Source organism: Leptonotus elevatus, chromosome 13 (assembly GCF_054856555.1).
Source record: "Leptonotus elevatus isolate MCC_2025b chromosome 13, RoL_Lele_1.0, whole genome shotgun sequence".
Taxonomy (NCBI): Eukaryota; Metazoa; Chordata; class Actinopteri; order Syngnathiformes; family Syngnathidae; genus Leptonotus; species Leptonotus elevatus.
Genome location: NC_141251.1, coordinates 15599052 through 15615590, shown reverse-complemented (window position 1 = coordinate 15615590; position 16539 = coordinate 15599052). Strand labels below are relative to the sequence as shown.

General features: G+C 41.4%; 2 protein-coding genes across 5 annotated transcripts in view; one reads left to right on the top strand and one right to left on the bottom strand.

The window, feature by feature from the left end:
- Positions 1 to 10678, top strand: part of map3k4 (mitogen-activated protein kinase kinase kinase 4) — a 29488-nt gene extending 18810 nt beyond the window's left edge. For 2 of the 3 annotated variants that reach the window (XM_086093479.1, XM_086093478.1), the window contains exons 14-27: positions 387 to 465; positions 555 to 633; positions 1540 to 1630; positions 1869 to 1991; positions 3274 to 3374; positions 3457 to 3537; positions 3902 to 4093; positions 5454 to 5524; positions 8202 to 8318; positions 8402 to 8561; positions 8632 to 8754; positions 8893 to 8999; positions 9596 to 9775; positions 9964 to 10678. In XM_086093479.1, coding sequence (XP_085949605.1) covers positions 387 to 465; positions 555 to 633; positions 1540 to 1630; positions 1869 to 1991; positions 3274 to 3374; positions 3457 to 3537; positions 3902 to 4093; positions 5454 to 5524; positions 8202 to 8318; positions 8402 to 8561; positions 8632 to 8754; positions 8893 to 8999; positions 9596 to 9775; positions 9964 to 9984 — 1525 coding nt within the window. In that variant the 3' untranslated portion in view covers positions 9985 to 10678. The remainder of the gene's footprint in view (positions 1 to 386; positions 466 to 554; positions 634 to 1539; positions 1631 to 1868; positions 1992 to 3273; positions 3375 to 3456; positions 3538 to 3901; positions 4094 to 5453; positions 5525 to 8201; positions 8319 to 8401; positions 8562 to 8631; positions 8755 to 8892; positions 9000 to 9595; positions 9776 to 9963) is intronic. The other variant, XM_086093477.1, reaches the window with a different exon arrangement.
- Positions 10679 to 12010: 1332 nt separating this feature from the next.
- Positions 12011 to 16254, bottom strand: LOC147163979 (transcription factor 7-like 1-D). Of its 2 annotated transcripts, none has more exons than XM_086093237.1 (8): positions 16119 to 16254; positions 14883 to 15216; positions 13859 to 13924; positions 13493 to 13557; positions 12978 to 13025; positions 12726 to 12882; positions 12500 to 12607; positions 12011 to 12423 (listed from the first exon to the last, which is right to left on the bottom strand). In XM_086093237.1, the coding sequence occupies exons 2-8, from the start codon at positions 15192 to 15194 to the stop codon at positions 12382 to 12384; spliced, it is 798 nt and encodes a 265-aa protein (XP_085949363.1). In that variant the 5' UTR covers positions 15195 to 15216; positions 16119 to 16254; the 3' UTR covers positions 12011 to 12381. The 2 variants fall into 2 exon arrangements, with proteins under 2 accessions (XP_085949363.1, XP_085949364.1); XM_086093238.1 differs by having other exon boundaries at positions 13493 to 13554.
- Between the last annotated feature and the right edge of the window lie 285 nt (positions 16255 to 16539).

Genomic DNA, 16539 nt, shown 5'->3' with positions numbered 1-16539 from the left:
TAACATGTTTATTGAAAAGTTGTCATTTCCATTCAAAATCTGCCATGTCATTTGACAACTTGAATCATACAATTTATTAGTTAAAATATGGTCTCTAAGTTTTTGCTCTTTTTAGTTTTGTAACATGCTCCCACGGCTACTCTGTTTTACAGTAACAGTGCAGTAATAATAATATCACACAGTGATGCTTTTTATAAGATTGTCTAATATCCAAACAAAACTTGTGTACAAGCCAATTTCTCATCAACTGTGACAGCATGTAAGCCACAATTTAGACCACCGAAAAAGAACCGCTAAAGAATTGACTTGAATTGACTGAGAAGCAATTCCCGATTTTGTATAGAATCAGATTTGAATGTTTCCAATATTTCCACTTGTTTCCACAGGTGGGCCACTCAAGGCTTTGACTTTCTTCAAGCTATTGAACCTGCCTTCATATCAGCATTACCAGAGGATGACTTCCTGGTAAACAAGAAAAGAAAATCTCTTGAACTAATCATCTCAGCACGCTTGAAATGATGTTGCTGGATTGACTACTGGTTTTCTCCCTGCAGAATTTACAAGCGTTGATGAACGAATGCATCGGACATGTGATTGGCAAACCTCATAGCCCGGTCACTGGCCACTACATGGGTGAGATAATAAAAATAATCCACTTCTGCTGCTTCCATTTGGGGAGGAGTTTTTATGTTCTATGGTGTGTGTGTGATGTGATACAAAGCCGACCACCATTGCCATTAAATGAAGCATTGCCATAAGATGTGCACAGACACTGGGAGCACATACAATTGTCATTTACAAAGACATCATTGCCTAGCAGTGATCTTTAGGTGAAGATGATTCACCAAGACATAGAAATATTTAATATTGTATAAATCTAGTCAATACATTATGAATCACAAGTTTTCTTACCGTTAAGGAAATTAAAATTGCACAATGGCTTTATTTTTTCTTGACGTATTTTACATTTTAGAAATATAGTTACAGCCTTTGCGGTTGATTTGGTTTTGTTTATTTAGTTTATCATGAATGGAACTTTCTCTGAATGCTGAGGTTTTTCACACGTGAGCTTCTCTCTAAGTCCCTTTCCCGGATTTAAGTCAACCTTCAACATTTATTGACAATAATGTTATATGTAACCTCACTAGTCTAAACATGACATTCTGATTAATATTACATTTGTGGAATATGAGTTATGAAGCACAATTTTGCTACTTGCTGTCGACTGAAGATGACATTAATGTTGCTCAGGCAACGACCAATCACAGCTCACCTGTTTTCTGAAGCTGAGCCGTGATTGGTTGTTACCTCAGACCTGAGCAACATTGATAGCATTTTCAGTCAACAGCAAGTGGCAAAATGGCCGCCCCCTGAGTTGGGGAAAAAACGGCTGGATTTAGCAGCTTACTCATATTCCACGAACACAATATCACCCAGAATACCATATTTTGACTAGTGGGGCTGAATAGAACATATTATTGCAAAAACGAAAAAAGTGTTGACTTCCGCTTTAATCTCTGCATTTGTTTGTATTTCCAGCACCCAGAAGTAGCCCTCGGCCTAAAGTCCCTCGCTGTCACAGTGACCCACCAAATCCAAATCTTTTCATCCCTAATGCTGAAGGGTTCAGGTTGGTGGTTAGTCACCCATTGAAGAAAACGGTTTTGTTCTTTCCTCCATTGCTTCATTGCTTCTGGCTCCCTTTGCTTCTAATGACTACTAATGGAGCATGTGTGTGTGTGCTCATGTGAGTGTGTTTGAGTGAAGCACCCAGCCACATATCCACACTCACGTTCGCGCACGTCCGACTGAAGACAACTGGCTCCTCCCAGGTGGAGCTCTTCAGTGTGTCTGTTTTTACCACGCAGCTCTCGAAGTCTCCCCTGCGACCTCCGGAATCAGCTTTTCCCCAACGGCCCTCGGCCCATCCCACAGGGCCCGGGGGAACACGGAAACGCCAAAGCTCCCGGCGGCACCCCCAATGACGTCAGGTAGCCCCTCTCCCCTGGTCAGCCACGAGAAAGAAAACAAAAGGCCAAGACAATTCTCAACCAAAATCTACTCACAGCACTTTGCATTTCTATACATTGAAAAACAAAAAAAGACAAACATCACGTTCACACAAAAGGTGTAGTTATTTTGCTGCCTTCCTAAAAAAATGTTAATTGACTTAAGTGGTTTCCTGAAAGTAACATTTCCATATTGCAATAATGACATTTTTGTGATGACACCTTTTGAAATAAGAGGAGCTGCTGGACTTATGCAACGAATTTGTGAAAAATGGAAGTGAATAAAAAAAATCTTCAGTTTCTACATATAGTAAATTTGAATATGCACTCTTTTTTATTAGTAGCCCTGGAAAATGGACAACTAATTATATAATTAGGGCTTGTGCGTAATGCCTATGCACAATACAGAAAATCAGTTAATCCAGTACAAAGATGATTTTTTTAAAGTACCTTTTAATTGGTGTTTGTTTTTGTACGTCCCAATGCCACAATCAATCAGGTTCTCATAAGTCACTTTGTGTCAATGGAAGCAACTGCCTGCTGCGTTGTGTGTGTGAAGGACAAGAATGGGCTGCTTTTAGTGCTTCAATGCGAATCTCTTGCTTTTGACGCTGGTGACGTGCTGCCACTAGACCTCCGCCTCTGCTATTAATTTTCTGATTTCATGCTGAATGCTGAGGGACAACATGTGCGCAGCTGCTTTCATGTGTCAAATGGTTGTAGCTTATATGCTGAGAAAAAGTATGCATTTGCTAAATACTGTAACGGATGTATTCATTGTTTGATTGGAAAATTAATGGAAGTACAGTGAACTCCCAGAGGAGGGTACGCCTGCAGTAGGTGAAAAGCCGTCAATAGAGACGCCTATACATTAAAAAAAAGTTTTACCCCATCCATGTGGTTTAAACACTTTAAAACAGGTTACAACACACGCCTGTTCATTTAATGTCAGACTCGCACAATTCTCTAAATATGCTTTGGGCTTTGTCACGCTCAGTTGAAAAGTACTGGACATAGAAAACTAAAGAGAGTCATACATTGTTTAAATGAACACCAAAATCTTCAACAAAAGCACATTTCCATCTCATGAAAGCAAGCTAGCTTAATGCTAACATATCAGGCTAACAGAAATGAGCATAGATGTTACAGTAATTACATACCTTAAAACAATTGCTTCTACAGTAGAACGGGGGTTCACTGTATCCCAAGTTATACTTAAAAAAAATAATAATAATAATTTATAATGTCTACCGTGTCCTGGCAGGGTATCCAGTTTCCACGAGAACGACCGCCTGTCAACCGTTGCAGCAGAGTTGAATTTCAAGTCGCTGAGCCGCCATTCAAGCCCCACAGAGGACAGAGAAGGTGGGCGCGCTCATAGGTTGACACTGGTCACGTCATGCTGCTTTATTCCTTAAATATTTAATTCCACACTGTTTTCCAACAGAACCGTCTTATCCAAAGGGAGAATCCAATAGCACCATGCGCATGAGCTGGGAGCTCCGCACCTTCATCAGCCAATCCAAAGGTGAACTGAATTATGGCATGTGCTTGTATGGGCCAGTTTTTCCTCAAACTTTTTACACCAAGTACCACCTATAAAAAAATTATTTGCAATCCAAACACAATCATGACCAAGCATAAAATACAGCAGTGTAGTAGATTTAAATATTCTTCAGAAAACAAGACATACGTTTACCTGTTTACAAATGTATGGTGAGAAGTCGTCTTAATGCCCACATAATCCAAAATACTGTGGTAATTGTTTTGATATTTTTAGAAGTTAAAGTAGACGTGAGTAGAGATGTGCCTGTGAATTTTGAGTTGAGAGTAATGAGTAGAGATGTCACATCATATCTTTTTGACTTCATTTGTGTTCTTCTTTACGTCAGACTCTGCAGCCCGGCAGAGCCCGATGGAGGCCGTCCGGCGGTCCATCCGCAAGTTTGAGGACAACCGCTATGCCGTTATGAAACAGCGCAACATCATCGGCCAAGTGTGTCACACGCCCAAGTCTTACGACAACGTGATGCACGTCGGCCTCAGGAAGGTCACTTTCAAGTGGCAGAGGGGAAACAAGATCGGTGAGAACCGTTGTTCTTTTCAAAATTAGTGCGTTCATTTTGAGTTAATTTAAAGTTCCTTTAACAACGATAATTTTTTTAAACGCGTGATTAATGACCGCCCCTTACTTGAAAAGCCTGTACAGGGGGAATTCCAGTTGTAACACAGCAGACACGTCCACGTCAAAATTTAGCAGTAATAAATTTAATAATAATGCATATATTTGTTGAGACTGGGGTCAAGTTAGGGCTGCTTGATTATTAACAAAATGTTAATCACGATCGTTTATTTTTTGGTACAAAACAAGAAAATGTTTAAACGTTATATTAAGACAAATAAAATTCTTAAATACACTATAAATATGCAAGTTCCTTTTGGATGAAACAAATTATTATATATATTTTTTTGAAATAAAATGTGCAAATGTATAAATTCAAACAACTCAAATAACTCAAAATTAGTATTAATAATCTTCTTTTTTACGATTATGTTGATTTTGTAATTGTGGAATGTAATAATTGAAATTAAAATTGAATTTTAATTAATTGCACCGCCCAAGGTCAAGTTGTATTTGACAGTTTTAAAAAATGTGCAGAATTTCACAAGTTACATCATGTTAATAATTAGATAGCTCTTAATATGAAAAGAAACATGCACTAAGCTGTTACCGTCTTACAAATACAATTACGCCATCTAGTGGCAGAAAAATTAACAAATCAATACCACACTTGTTTTTTTTTACAGTACAGTGCATCTTTTAATTTTAACACAATTTTATGAGTTATGAAATTACTGTATCAATGACTAAAAGATGCAGTCATATTTCTATTAGTTTACATTTTTTTCCACTTATGTTAACAAGAGTATAAAAACTTTTTTTTTATTGTACATTTAGAACAAATATAAAATGTGTGATTACAGTCATTTCTGGACTATAAGCCGCTACTTTTTTCACTTGCATTCGACCCTGCGGCTTATCCATTAGATCACAAGGGGGCGCACTATAAAGGAAGCGCAAGAGCGTTAGGCAGAGCGTCAGTGAGCCCAAATACAGTAAGAGACAGAACGAGAGCGAGACAATTTGCGCCCTCATTATGGAAAAGAAAGTAGTGGGAACCCGGTGCGATAACATTAAAACAGCAGCTGTCGGGGGCGGCTTATATGTGTAACAAACTCGAGTACTCCCCAAATTTAGCTAGCGTGGATTATAGTCAGGTGCGCCTTATAGTCCAGAAATTATTGTCATCGTGAGTTAACTATTGCGATTAATTACGATTAAAAACTTTAATCGTCTGACACCCCTAGTTTTAACACACTCGATCAATAAACATAACTCTAAATTCCGATTATGGTGCACGTCTGATGTGTTTTTGCCAACAGGTGAAGGCCAGTATGGGAAAGTGTACACCTGCATCAACGTTGACACTGGAGAACTCATGGCCATGAAAGAGGTTTGTAGCCTAGGTAGTGCCTACTGACACGCAGCGCTAAAGTTCTTTTTTTTTTTTACAGTGGACCCTGAGAACACATAACATATCATTTGACTTAACGTTTCAACAACAAGAACAAAGACCCTGTCCCCCCTCTCTCTCGTCGCCCTTCCTCCTCCTCTCCCCCTCTCCTTGCGTCCCTGCCGCTGCCCCCTGCCCTTCTTGTCGTCCCCTTCCCTCCTCCCTTCCCCTTCCCCGGTACGCCTTCCTTCCCCTCCCCTGGGCCGGGGGCTCCATCCATGGCCCGGGTCTCGGTGCTATGGGGGCCGGCGGGGGTGGCTGGGGTTTGGTGTCGTGCCCGCCCCGCTCCGGTGGGCGTCCTGACACCTCGGGCGGGACCCAGTATCCGGGGGGCGAGCCCTATCGCCCCGCCGGACGGGTCCCATATGCCCGCCGGGGTCCTGGTGGGGTGGGTGGGGGCTTGGTGGGCCGGTGCGCCTCCTGCCCCCGCCCGGTTGGGGGGGGGGCCCGCTGGTCACACCTCTTAACTCACTACACTAGGTTTGCACAATACACTTTTATAGACATGTAGGGCACATAACACACTTTGGGGGGTGGGGTAGGGTGGAAACACCGTCTTCACCCTACAACTCCCCTCCAATTTTAATACACCACACAACTTGTGGGGGGGGGGGGGCTTGTGGGGGTGCCATCGGTTGGGGGCCGCAGTATAGAGCAGTGCTGCGGTCCCCTGTCCGTGTCGCCACCCCCCCCCCCCCCGCCCTATCTTCTTTTTTTTTAATGCACCACATACACTCAGCAACATGCTTGGGTGGCGGGTGGATCGGAGCGTGGGAATATAATTTCCATCGGCTCCGGTTCACCTGCTCCTAATTTTAATGCACCACACACACACACTTGTATATACACTGGGTGGGGTCACATTCACGGTTTAGGGGTAGAGTTCGCCAGTCCGCGAGCTGGCGGACTCAGTAACAGGGGTTAATTTTCACAAAGAACGCTGGGGTGACGACCGGGGCCTTCCCCCGCTGGGCCTGGGGTTCGGGGGTGTCGGCCGCCCTCCGGTGCCCCCATCTCCCCCTTCTGCCCCCGGTGTTCCGTCCTTCCACACGGCGGGGGGTGGGGTGGGCACGGCTGCCCTCTCAGCTCCGCTGTCCGGCCCCTCTTCGGCGCCGGTGCCTGGGTGCGGGTGGTCCCCGGGGGCTGGGGGTCGGGGGTTGGGGGGCTGCCGGTTGGTCGGGGGGGGGGCGGCTTTGTTGGGGGGGGTGGTGGTGGGGGTTGCGGGGTGGGGGGGTGCTGGGGGTGGGGGGTGTCTGGGGGATGGGGGCGGCTGGGGCTGGGTTGGGGTGGGTGGCGGGGGTGGATGGGGGGGGGGGGTGTTGGGGGCCGGTGGGGTGCCTGGTGGGCCTGCAGTGCCCCGTCCTGCTGCGTTGGGCCGGGGGCGCGGGCCGTGTTGGGGCGGGGGGCGCTCCTGCTCCTGGGTTTGCTCTCCGGCCGGTGGCCCTGGCGGGGCCCGGGGGTCGTCCTTTGGCGCTGCCGCGGCCTGGGGGGCCCTGAGGTGTTGCGCTTGCTCTGTTCCGGCGGGGGTCGACGGCTCCCCTCTTTGGTGGAGATTTTCATGCATGCCAGATCCACCACACCAGCATCTACCGAAACTCAGACACAATCTGTTTCCTCCTCAGGTTATTGAATCGGTGGAGGCTGGTGTCTGCGGATCTCACGCGGCTTCGTCTGTCCTTCCTTCCTTTTCTCGGTCTCTCCTTTGGTCTCTTGAGGCCTCCCTGATTTTATGTTTTTTGGATTTGTTGGGGTCTGGATGTTTCTTGGGCTGGGGAGGAGTTCTGGTGGGGGGTGTCTGGTCGGTGCTGGATTTCACCTTCCTTGGTTTTCTTCGGTCCCCTCGAGTCTCCTGGTGTTCGATTTAGGTGAACGGTATGAGATTTTTTTCTAATAGGTTTTCTGGTGAGCTAACAAATACACACACGCACGCACGCACGCACGCACGCACGCACGCACGCACGCACATACACATACTCACCCACACACACAAAAAAAAAAATATATATATATATATATATATATATATATATATATATATATATATGTATATATATATATATATATATATATATATATATATATGTATATATATATATATATATATATATATATATATATATATGTATATATATATATATATATATATATATATATATATATATATGTATATATATATATATATATGTATATATATATATATATGTATATATATATATATGTATATATATATATATATATGTATATATATATATATATATGTATATATATGTATATATATATATATGTATATATATATATATGTATATATATATATATGTATGTATATATATATGTATATATATGTATATATATATATATATATATATGTATATATATATATATATATGTATATATATATATATATATGTATATATATATATATATATGTATATATATATATATATATATATATATATATTTATGTATATATATATATATATTTAAAAAAAAAAAGAAAAAAAAATAGCAATGATGATGACATTTCCGAATGAACAATACTGAGCTCTTAAAAAGGAAAAAAAGAAAAAAAAAAAAACAAGAACAAAGACACATTCTTTTTTTCTCCTTGTGTCTGCAGATCAGATTCCAGCCAAACGATCACAAAACAATCAAGGAGACGGCAGACGAGCTGAAAATCTTTGAAGGCATCAAGCACCCGAACCTGGTGCGATACTTTGGAGTGGAGCTCCACAGGGTAAGCCTTGGTTGTTCCTCGCCACTCCTCCCTCTGTCAGCTACTGTTTGTTTGCTAAAACCAGCTTGGGTATCACCCGTCAGGAGGAAATGTACATCTTCATGGAGTACTGTGACGAGGGCACGTTGGAGGAAGTTTCCAGACTTGGTCTGCAGGAGCACGTCATCAGGCTGTACAGCAAACAAATCACCACCGCCATCAATGTCCTCCATGAACACGGCATTGTCCACAGAGACATCAAGGGTCAGGATCCAAAACGTCTTTAGCGCACCTTTCTGTCTTGTTCTCTTCCTAACAACGGCACTTTTATCAGGAGCCAACATCTTTTTGACGTCTTCTGGCCTCATCAAACTGGGTGATTTTGGCTGCTCTGTCAAGTTAAGAAACAACACTCAGACCATGCCGGGCGAGGTCAACAGCACCCTGGGGACAGCCGGTAAGGCCACATCTTAACTTTAAATACTACGATTAATGAAGCGCGTTGTTGTTGTTATGGCCGTTGATTATATTTCTGCTATATGCTGTAATCTCCAGTTAAACCTGTTTCGCATTTTTTCCACCTCACCTCATACAGCATACATGGCACCTGAGGTCATCACTAGAGCAAAGGGGGAAGGTCATGGCAGGGCGGCAGACATCTGGAGTTTAGGCTGTGTCCTCATTGAGATGGTCACAGGAAAGGTGAGAACCAATCCCAAAAAATTTGTACTTTGTGGTTAAATGGCTTCCATGTGCTTCACAGCCACTAGAGGGCGTAGTTGTACTTCTATGATTAAACCACATCATATTGTAGCCCTCATGCAATTCTTTCAGGGATTTCAAGCAGGTAATATCGTATTTGCAATATAAGTCAGCCCCAATTCATTTTTTTATTATTATTATTATTATTTTTTTTTTTTTTTACAATATGTTGTATGTGGCCCACAAGTCTAAACACATTCTGACTAATATTGCGTTTGGAATATGAGTAAAGAGCAAAATCCACCCGTTTTTGTCCATCTCAGTGTGGCGGCCATTTTGCCTCTTGCTTTTGACTGAAAATGACATCCCAGTTACTCAATGAGCAACAATTTTGTTATTTTCAGTCGACAGCAAGTGGCAAAATGGCCGCCCCTTGAGATGGCTAAAAACAGGTGGACTTTGCTGCTGAACACAAATGCAAATATTCATCAAAATAGCGTTTTTCTTGTCAAGGCATTTATTGGGTTTGACTTCACTTTCAATGTGTGATTTCTAAATTCTAATCCATCTCCCTCTTTTTTTTTCTTCATGTGCAGAGACCGTGGCACGAGTATGAGCACAACTTTCAGATCATGTACAAAGTGGGCATGGGCCATAAGCCCCCCATCCCCGAGAAGCTGAGCAGAGAGGGCAAGGACTTCCTGGGCCACTGTTTGGAGAGCGAACCAAAACGACGGTGGACAGCCAGCGCACTGCTCGACCACCCCTTTGTTAAGGTCAGTGGGCCTCAATGTCACATAGTATTTCCTCAAATAGTGGAAATATTTATTTGCTAGTTACGTAAACATACACAGCCACTATATAATGACATATTGTCCCATCATTGAATCCCGTTTTAACAAATGTCCTTGCCACTTTGGCGCTTTACTCACCTCACGTAATCTTATCTCCCGTCTTGCTTCAGGTGTGTACGGATGAAGAGTGACTTTCGGACTTTCCAGCACACACACTGTTGACCACACAACTATGGACTTAGTGGACATTGTGGCTCACGGCACATGCAGTGAAACTGAGGAACGCAAATCCAAGCAGAGGACAAATGGACCTTTGTCTTTGACTTTAAAGTGTATATAATGTAATAATCTGCATTCATTCTTGTATAAACAATATTGTAAAGTTAAAATTATTCTCATTGGCGAACAGACCTCTGAAAAGGCATTGAGAGCATTTTTTAAGCAAATGGGAAGGGATTGGGGGGAGGGGGGGTCGAACACCTTATGGCACTTTTAAACTGTTTACCCAAGGGGGCAGTTAGTTGAGTAGAGGGAAAAATCTCATTTCAGTTGACCTTTGAGAGGCAGGGTGGGAAAGTGTTGCCAAATGGAAGGAACTTCAATTTTTATGACATGAACTGAACACCATCCAAATATTCATATTAATTTATCACTTGCCAAGTGTGAGCAACGGGAAGGATTTTTTTTATTATGTCTTTGATTTTGTTGAGGAGTAAATGTCAAGTTACTGGTAAAAAGCTGGTCATATGAACTGGTGCAGCCCAAATGAAGAGAAAAATGGCCTGCCTTTGCTCTCTGCTGCTCTACACACATGATCCTCTGCTGCTCTTAGTGTTTGCTATGTACAAACAATATTAATAAACCAATCATTTTTTTTAAAGAGGATATTTTTTGAAAGAGGGTTGTGCTTGTTTTCAATACAAAGGCAGTCTGAGGCCCTCAATATTATGTATGACATGTACGTTAAAAGGATACTTGACTCATTGAGCCATTTTCAACAGTAAAAAGTTAGATTGTCGGAAGTCGGACTTTTCCGAGTTCAAACCAGGAAATTCCACTTGCGAAGTCTATGTGACGTCACTCTACAATGGTGGCTTCTTTGGAAACACAGACCGTGAATGGTAAAACACAATTTATTCGAGTATAAAACTAGATAGCTTTCTACATTCATAAATATTCGACATAACTCTACGTAACACAACATACGTGACAGTATGCCGCTATTTTCCTGCATGAAATGATACGATGAACTACTAAACTGTATGAAAACAAATGAAGCAAAATTGCGAGAAGGCAAGTTTGCTGGAGGTCAAAATGTGTTTTGAGGACCAAAATAAAAAAAACTATCACTGTTCACCATTTTCATTGTTTACTTTAGCCTCAAATGCTTTCCGGTCGGAACTAACACCAACTCGATATATCCGACTTCCGACCGTCCTCGAATGCAGCATCATTTGATAGCTTCATTTATTTGTATAATACCTTTAAGGGAAACTTGACTCACTGAGCCATTTACAACAGTAAGAAGATAACATTTTGTCTATAATGTGATAACTTCATGATTTTAAAGACAAATTTCCCCACTTGCTTTTGACTGAAGATGGCATCACCTGTGCTGAGGAAATAGGTAACGACTAATCATGGCTCAGTTTGCTGACCAAACACAGAAAACAGGTGAGCCATGATTGGTTGTTACGTAAGTGGAAAAAATAGTGTTAATTGTACAAGAAAATTTCAAATTAATTCTGTACAAAATATGAAAATGAGTCAAGTATCCCTTTTTATAAAAACTTTTTTCCACTTGCTGTCAACTGAAGATGACATCACCTGTGCTGAGGAAGTAGGTAACGACCAATCATATCTCACCTGGTTTCTGAGTTTGGTCAGCAAACTGAGCCATGATTGGTCGTTTCCTTTCTCAGCACAGGTGATGTCATCTTCAGTCGACAGCAAATGGAAAAATTTGTATTTAAAGGTATTAATTGTGCATGAAAAATAGTGGTTATAAAATTAATTCTGGACCAAATATTAACCTTTTACTGCTGAAAATGGCTCAGAATCCTTTTTATCCTTTTTAGATGACTTCAAAATACTGCACCTTAAATGCATTGTAGTGCCAACTAATGTTGAGAGGGGGCGCCGTAAGAAGCACACATGCTGGTGAGGGAACAAAACAAAAATGCCAGCAATTCAAAATAAAGATGATTCCAGTCAGAATAGTTTTCATAAATGTATAAATTTATTCATTGAAATGTGGACATTAAGCTTATTTAAAAGCTTGTTCACTTTCTTTGGAGATCATTCGCTCACACAACAATAGTGGCGACAGTACGAGAACCGATAACGAAGCACTGTGTAAAAGCTATCATTGCACAAATAACATAACATGACTAAAAATGCCCTTTTGTTCCCTCTCATAACAACGAGGTTTATTTAGTCCCTGTTTAAAATTAATGAACTTGCTGAGCACTTTCCAGCTCAGTCGATATCTTCTCAATAGAGCTTCAAATGACTTGTGACAAAGTCAAACACTAGAACAGTATGTCAAGTGACAGTAGGAGCCTCAGCAGTTGGTTTGGTAGATTTTCCTAGGGAGCCACTCTGCTCCTCTGCTTTCTTCTCTTCCGGCCCTGACAACACACACGCAGTGGGTAACACAACTACACTCGCCTGCTGCTGATACATGTCCACGGTGGCTGGACTTACGTAATTGTCTGTGCAGGACCAGTTAGGATGCAGTTGGGTGTGGAGGCGTTTTTCAGCATCGGCGAGCTGGTAATACTTCTCCTGCTCCTTCTCTGACAGTGATTTCCACTGTTGACATGCCAACACATACTTTTTTTGTCACTCAACAATCTCCAGATTGACATCAGATAACTATGCATGAAGCTTCACATTTTGGAGCCTAAAGTATGGTAGGCTACATACTCACCATGTGACCCAAGACCTTATTGGCCACAGCACTGTCACGGATGTTCAACTGCGCCATAACATTTTCCCTCTGCTCCTTCCGGAATATCATAAACGCGTTAGGTGGCTTTTTAATGTACACCTTATCTTCATCCTCCTGGCCTTCACGTTTCCTTTTTCTAGTGGAAAAAAAAAAGGGGGGGGGGGGGTGATCACGTTTCTAATTTGAATCTAAACAAACAGGACATGAAATTATGTTTTTCTTTAAACATACTTGGATGTCGGGACCTTTCTTGTGGGGGAGATAGGATCCGTATGGCTCCTTTATCAAGAAAGACAAAAGACTTTTGATGTCGGTTTATTTCAATAAGTATCTTGACATACATTCAAAACATCAAATAGGTATATTAATTTGAGGAATTCAAGACTGGAAAAATACTTTCGAGAAGGTTAATTCTGATCTATTTCTACATCATTCGCAGGCGATAGGGATCAGGCTGGCCCAAACGCAGCAAAAATACACATATAATTGACGGCCATTGAAATGCATTTGAGATTTTTTGTTTTTTTGTAAACACAAAATATTCCCACAAAAAATGCTGACAAACTTCAAACAATAACAAAATAAAATTTGAATCCACATATCCCATTTCCATAGCACCTCATTCAGGTGGCTGGAGCTGATGCCAACAGACTTTGGGGGGCAAGTGATATAGTCAACCAATTACATTTCCCACACAATATTCCAATGTATTGAGTTGTGCCTGCATGTGGTGAGGTGTTACTTACGGCATTTCAGTAGGAGGTAACTTTGCACCCTCTGGCAGTACCATCATAGCTTCTTCATGGAACTGCTGGAGACACACACACAAAACCCCAGACACAGATTAGCTGCAATGGCGCCGTGTCCCCATCAGGTGGCAGTACGCAAATTATACAAATACTACAAGTATCTGTGACACATCCGGAACATTTCTGCTCAAGTTAATTTGTGTTCATTGACGCTTAACGAACTTTAAAGAATTTAAAGAACTGTTATCTAATCTGAGAGCCAAACTAAAACTTGCTTTTCTAGTGCTGACTTGTACCACAGTGGAACCTACTGCCTGTCACGGGTTAGCTAGCATGTTTGTGGGTGGGTGGTAGGTTTCTTACCGGAGGAGGAGGAGCATGCGGGTGATTGACAGGCCACTCATAGGGTGGGTGCTGATAGTTCATATACTGTGAAAAGAGTGGAGATGTAACATTTAAAAACAGTGTATATATTTTTCAAACAACCCAATTAGCGGCCCCTTTCAACTGAATTGTAGAGCATATTTTGTCGTTTTGCTTTTAGCATGGGAGTTACCAACTTTCTCGAAAGTATTAGCTGACTGTTTGCCACATTTAAGGCTTCTGGCAAATATATAAAATAAGTAGTCATGAAGTGGAATGAATTGTATATAATTTTTTATATAAATGAAAAGTAGAGCATGTGAAATTATTCACCCCCTTTTCCCTCAGTGCAGCCATATTGAAATGGAGAAGAGTACCAGACCACTGCTAACCTACCAAAACCCAGCCGTCTCTCTATTTTCAGCCCAAACAAGAAGAGCATTGATCAGACATGCAGCCAAGAGGCCCATGATCACTCCGGATGAACTACAGAAAACCACAGCCAAGGTGAAGGTGTGGGGAATCTCGCCATATAGGACATCTAGTACCGTTAGTCACACACTGCACAAGTCTCATCTTTAAGAGTAGCAAGGAGGCATTTCTGAAAGAACATTTCCAGTTGCACGCTTGACTGGGATTGTGTTCTTTGGGTCATACTCAGGTTTTGCGGGCCTGTACATATGTGCCTCACTCGACGAGACAAGACTTACATGGAGCTCCAGACCGAGTGCAAATAATGTGAAAAACATATTGACAAATATTGATTTTTTTGTATTGTTTTTAAATCAAATATGCAAATCTATGGGTGCTAAACTTGACTATGCGGGGTGGACTGTATAACTATTGGAAGGTAAGGGGTCTTCTGGGATTAAAAAATGTTTTCATTCAATAAAATTTATTTTGAACTTTTGTGATGCATTCCTGATATTCTATTACTATATGAATTAAAAACTTGATTCCTTTGAAGTTTCCTCCACTGAAAAGTGTTTTCATTGCAAATCCTCTTGGCTGGATGGATGCTCACCTGCTTGGTGACATCACCAACTGGGCCAATATTCAGGTGAGCCTGCTGCATGTAACCCAAATGCAGCGGTGCTCTGTAGTTCATGTTCATCAGATTGTCTCCCCGGATAAAGCAGTCACCCGACCCTGGGTACTGACTTCCTGTAAACATGGGGAGATTGTCGAGCGGCATGTCGGCGGGGTCGCTGGGTGTGGGGGGAGGGGGACGAGCGTTGCACAGGTGGCCCATCTCTTCCAGGGGCTCATAGAGCGGAGTGAGGAGCTCGTACCATTTCATCTCGTCCACACAAGCCCCCTTTGGCAATGGTTCCATTTTAGTGCAAAAAGTGAGATTCCTGAAACGCATACATTTCATTTTCAAGTTATACTATACAGCTGTTAACAAATGTTAACACTTGTATCACATTTTAAAATGGGGGTGGGGGGAAGGGGTGGGTGGTCAGCAGCAGTGTTAAAATGCTAAATCAATCTTAATAATTAAGGTTTTACGATGGACATAGTTTAATGTGGACCAAATTATTGATATTTTCATTACTTAAAACTAATTCACTGCTAGCCCTCCCAGATAACATGGATACTCGATAGCTATAGCAGTTAATGGCAGTCAAAGTGAAAGGCAGTGAACCATTTTAAAATATGAACAGTGTCACTAAAAGAACCGGGTTGAATATTAGAGGTTCTGCTGTATAAAACAAACTAATATGGCAGCAACACTAAGATCTTACACACACATTTTGAATTACTGCTGCTTTCCTTCTAAGTCAAATTCCCTTTTATTTTATTTTATTTTTTTACTGTAACTAGTAATAAAAGATTTCATACAGTTAGACTGATTTTACTCTCATATGTTAAAACAACATTGTTTTCTAAAATTGTTTTCTAAAACTAAGAGGATTCAAGCATTTTCAAGAATCCAGTCATTTTAACACTATAAAGCACATACACTTTGCTTCTTTGGGTAGTAATCAGATCATCTCTAATTCATTCATTCCATTTTAATTAGAAATAAACACGGTTTCATACTGAGTACAATTCATTATTTTAAACAATACTGAATACATAGGCCTACTACTAAATGTTATATTACAACATCAACTATTTGCTCCAACATTCAAATGTTGATGAGGTTTAGTATGCATTAGTGCAAAAAGTAGTACCTTATAATGTATATTTATGCAAACATCATAAGGCTCCATGAATTATTTGATCAAATTGCCAAAATTATGTAAATACTTACCACAAGTGACTATAACAACTAAATTATTTGGTTAGCAGATGAATTCAACCTGCACATGTAGATGACTAATACAGAAGTAACCGCAAAGAAGAAACTTGATGGTGAACGCTGTTTATGTCACGTGTTGTCAAAGACGTCTTTGTAACGTTTCGTGTTGCCATGGTTACGTGCATGCCATTCTTCGGCGACTCTGCGTCGATCACGTCCGCACTTTCTTTGATCAGTTCTTTGACTTGAAAGTGGGGCACCGTTCCATAGCAATAAAGTCAACTTTCCCACCGCTGTAGATAGTGAATTTAAAAAAAGACAAGAAAAAGATTATATAAACTGAGCTCACGTTACGACGACGTTTTAGAGCACAGCTAGCAATCGCATTAGCTGCTAGTTTAACGTTAGCTGCTCGAGATAGCCAATGCGAATA

What these genes read in the sequence shown, in the direction of transcription:
- LOC147163979 (XM_086093237.1), bottom strand. Translation starts at nt 15,194, where the DNA reads ATGGAACCATTGCCAAAGGGGGCTTGTGTGGACGAGATGAAATGGTAC. An exon ending in ATAAGGTCTTGGGTCACATG is followed by an intron (nt 12,608 to 12,725) that starts GTGAGTATGTAG and finishes GCATGTCAACAG; the next exon opens with TGGAAATCACTGTCAGAGAA. An exon ending in GGTCCTGCACAGACAATTAC is followed by an intron (nt 12,424 to 12,499) that starts GTAAGTCCAGCC and finishes GTGTGTTGTCAG; the next exon opens with GGCCGGAAGAGAAGAAAGCA.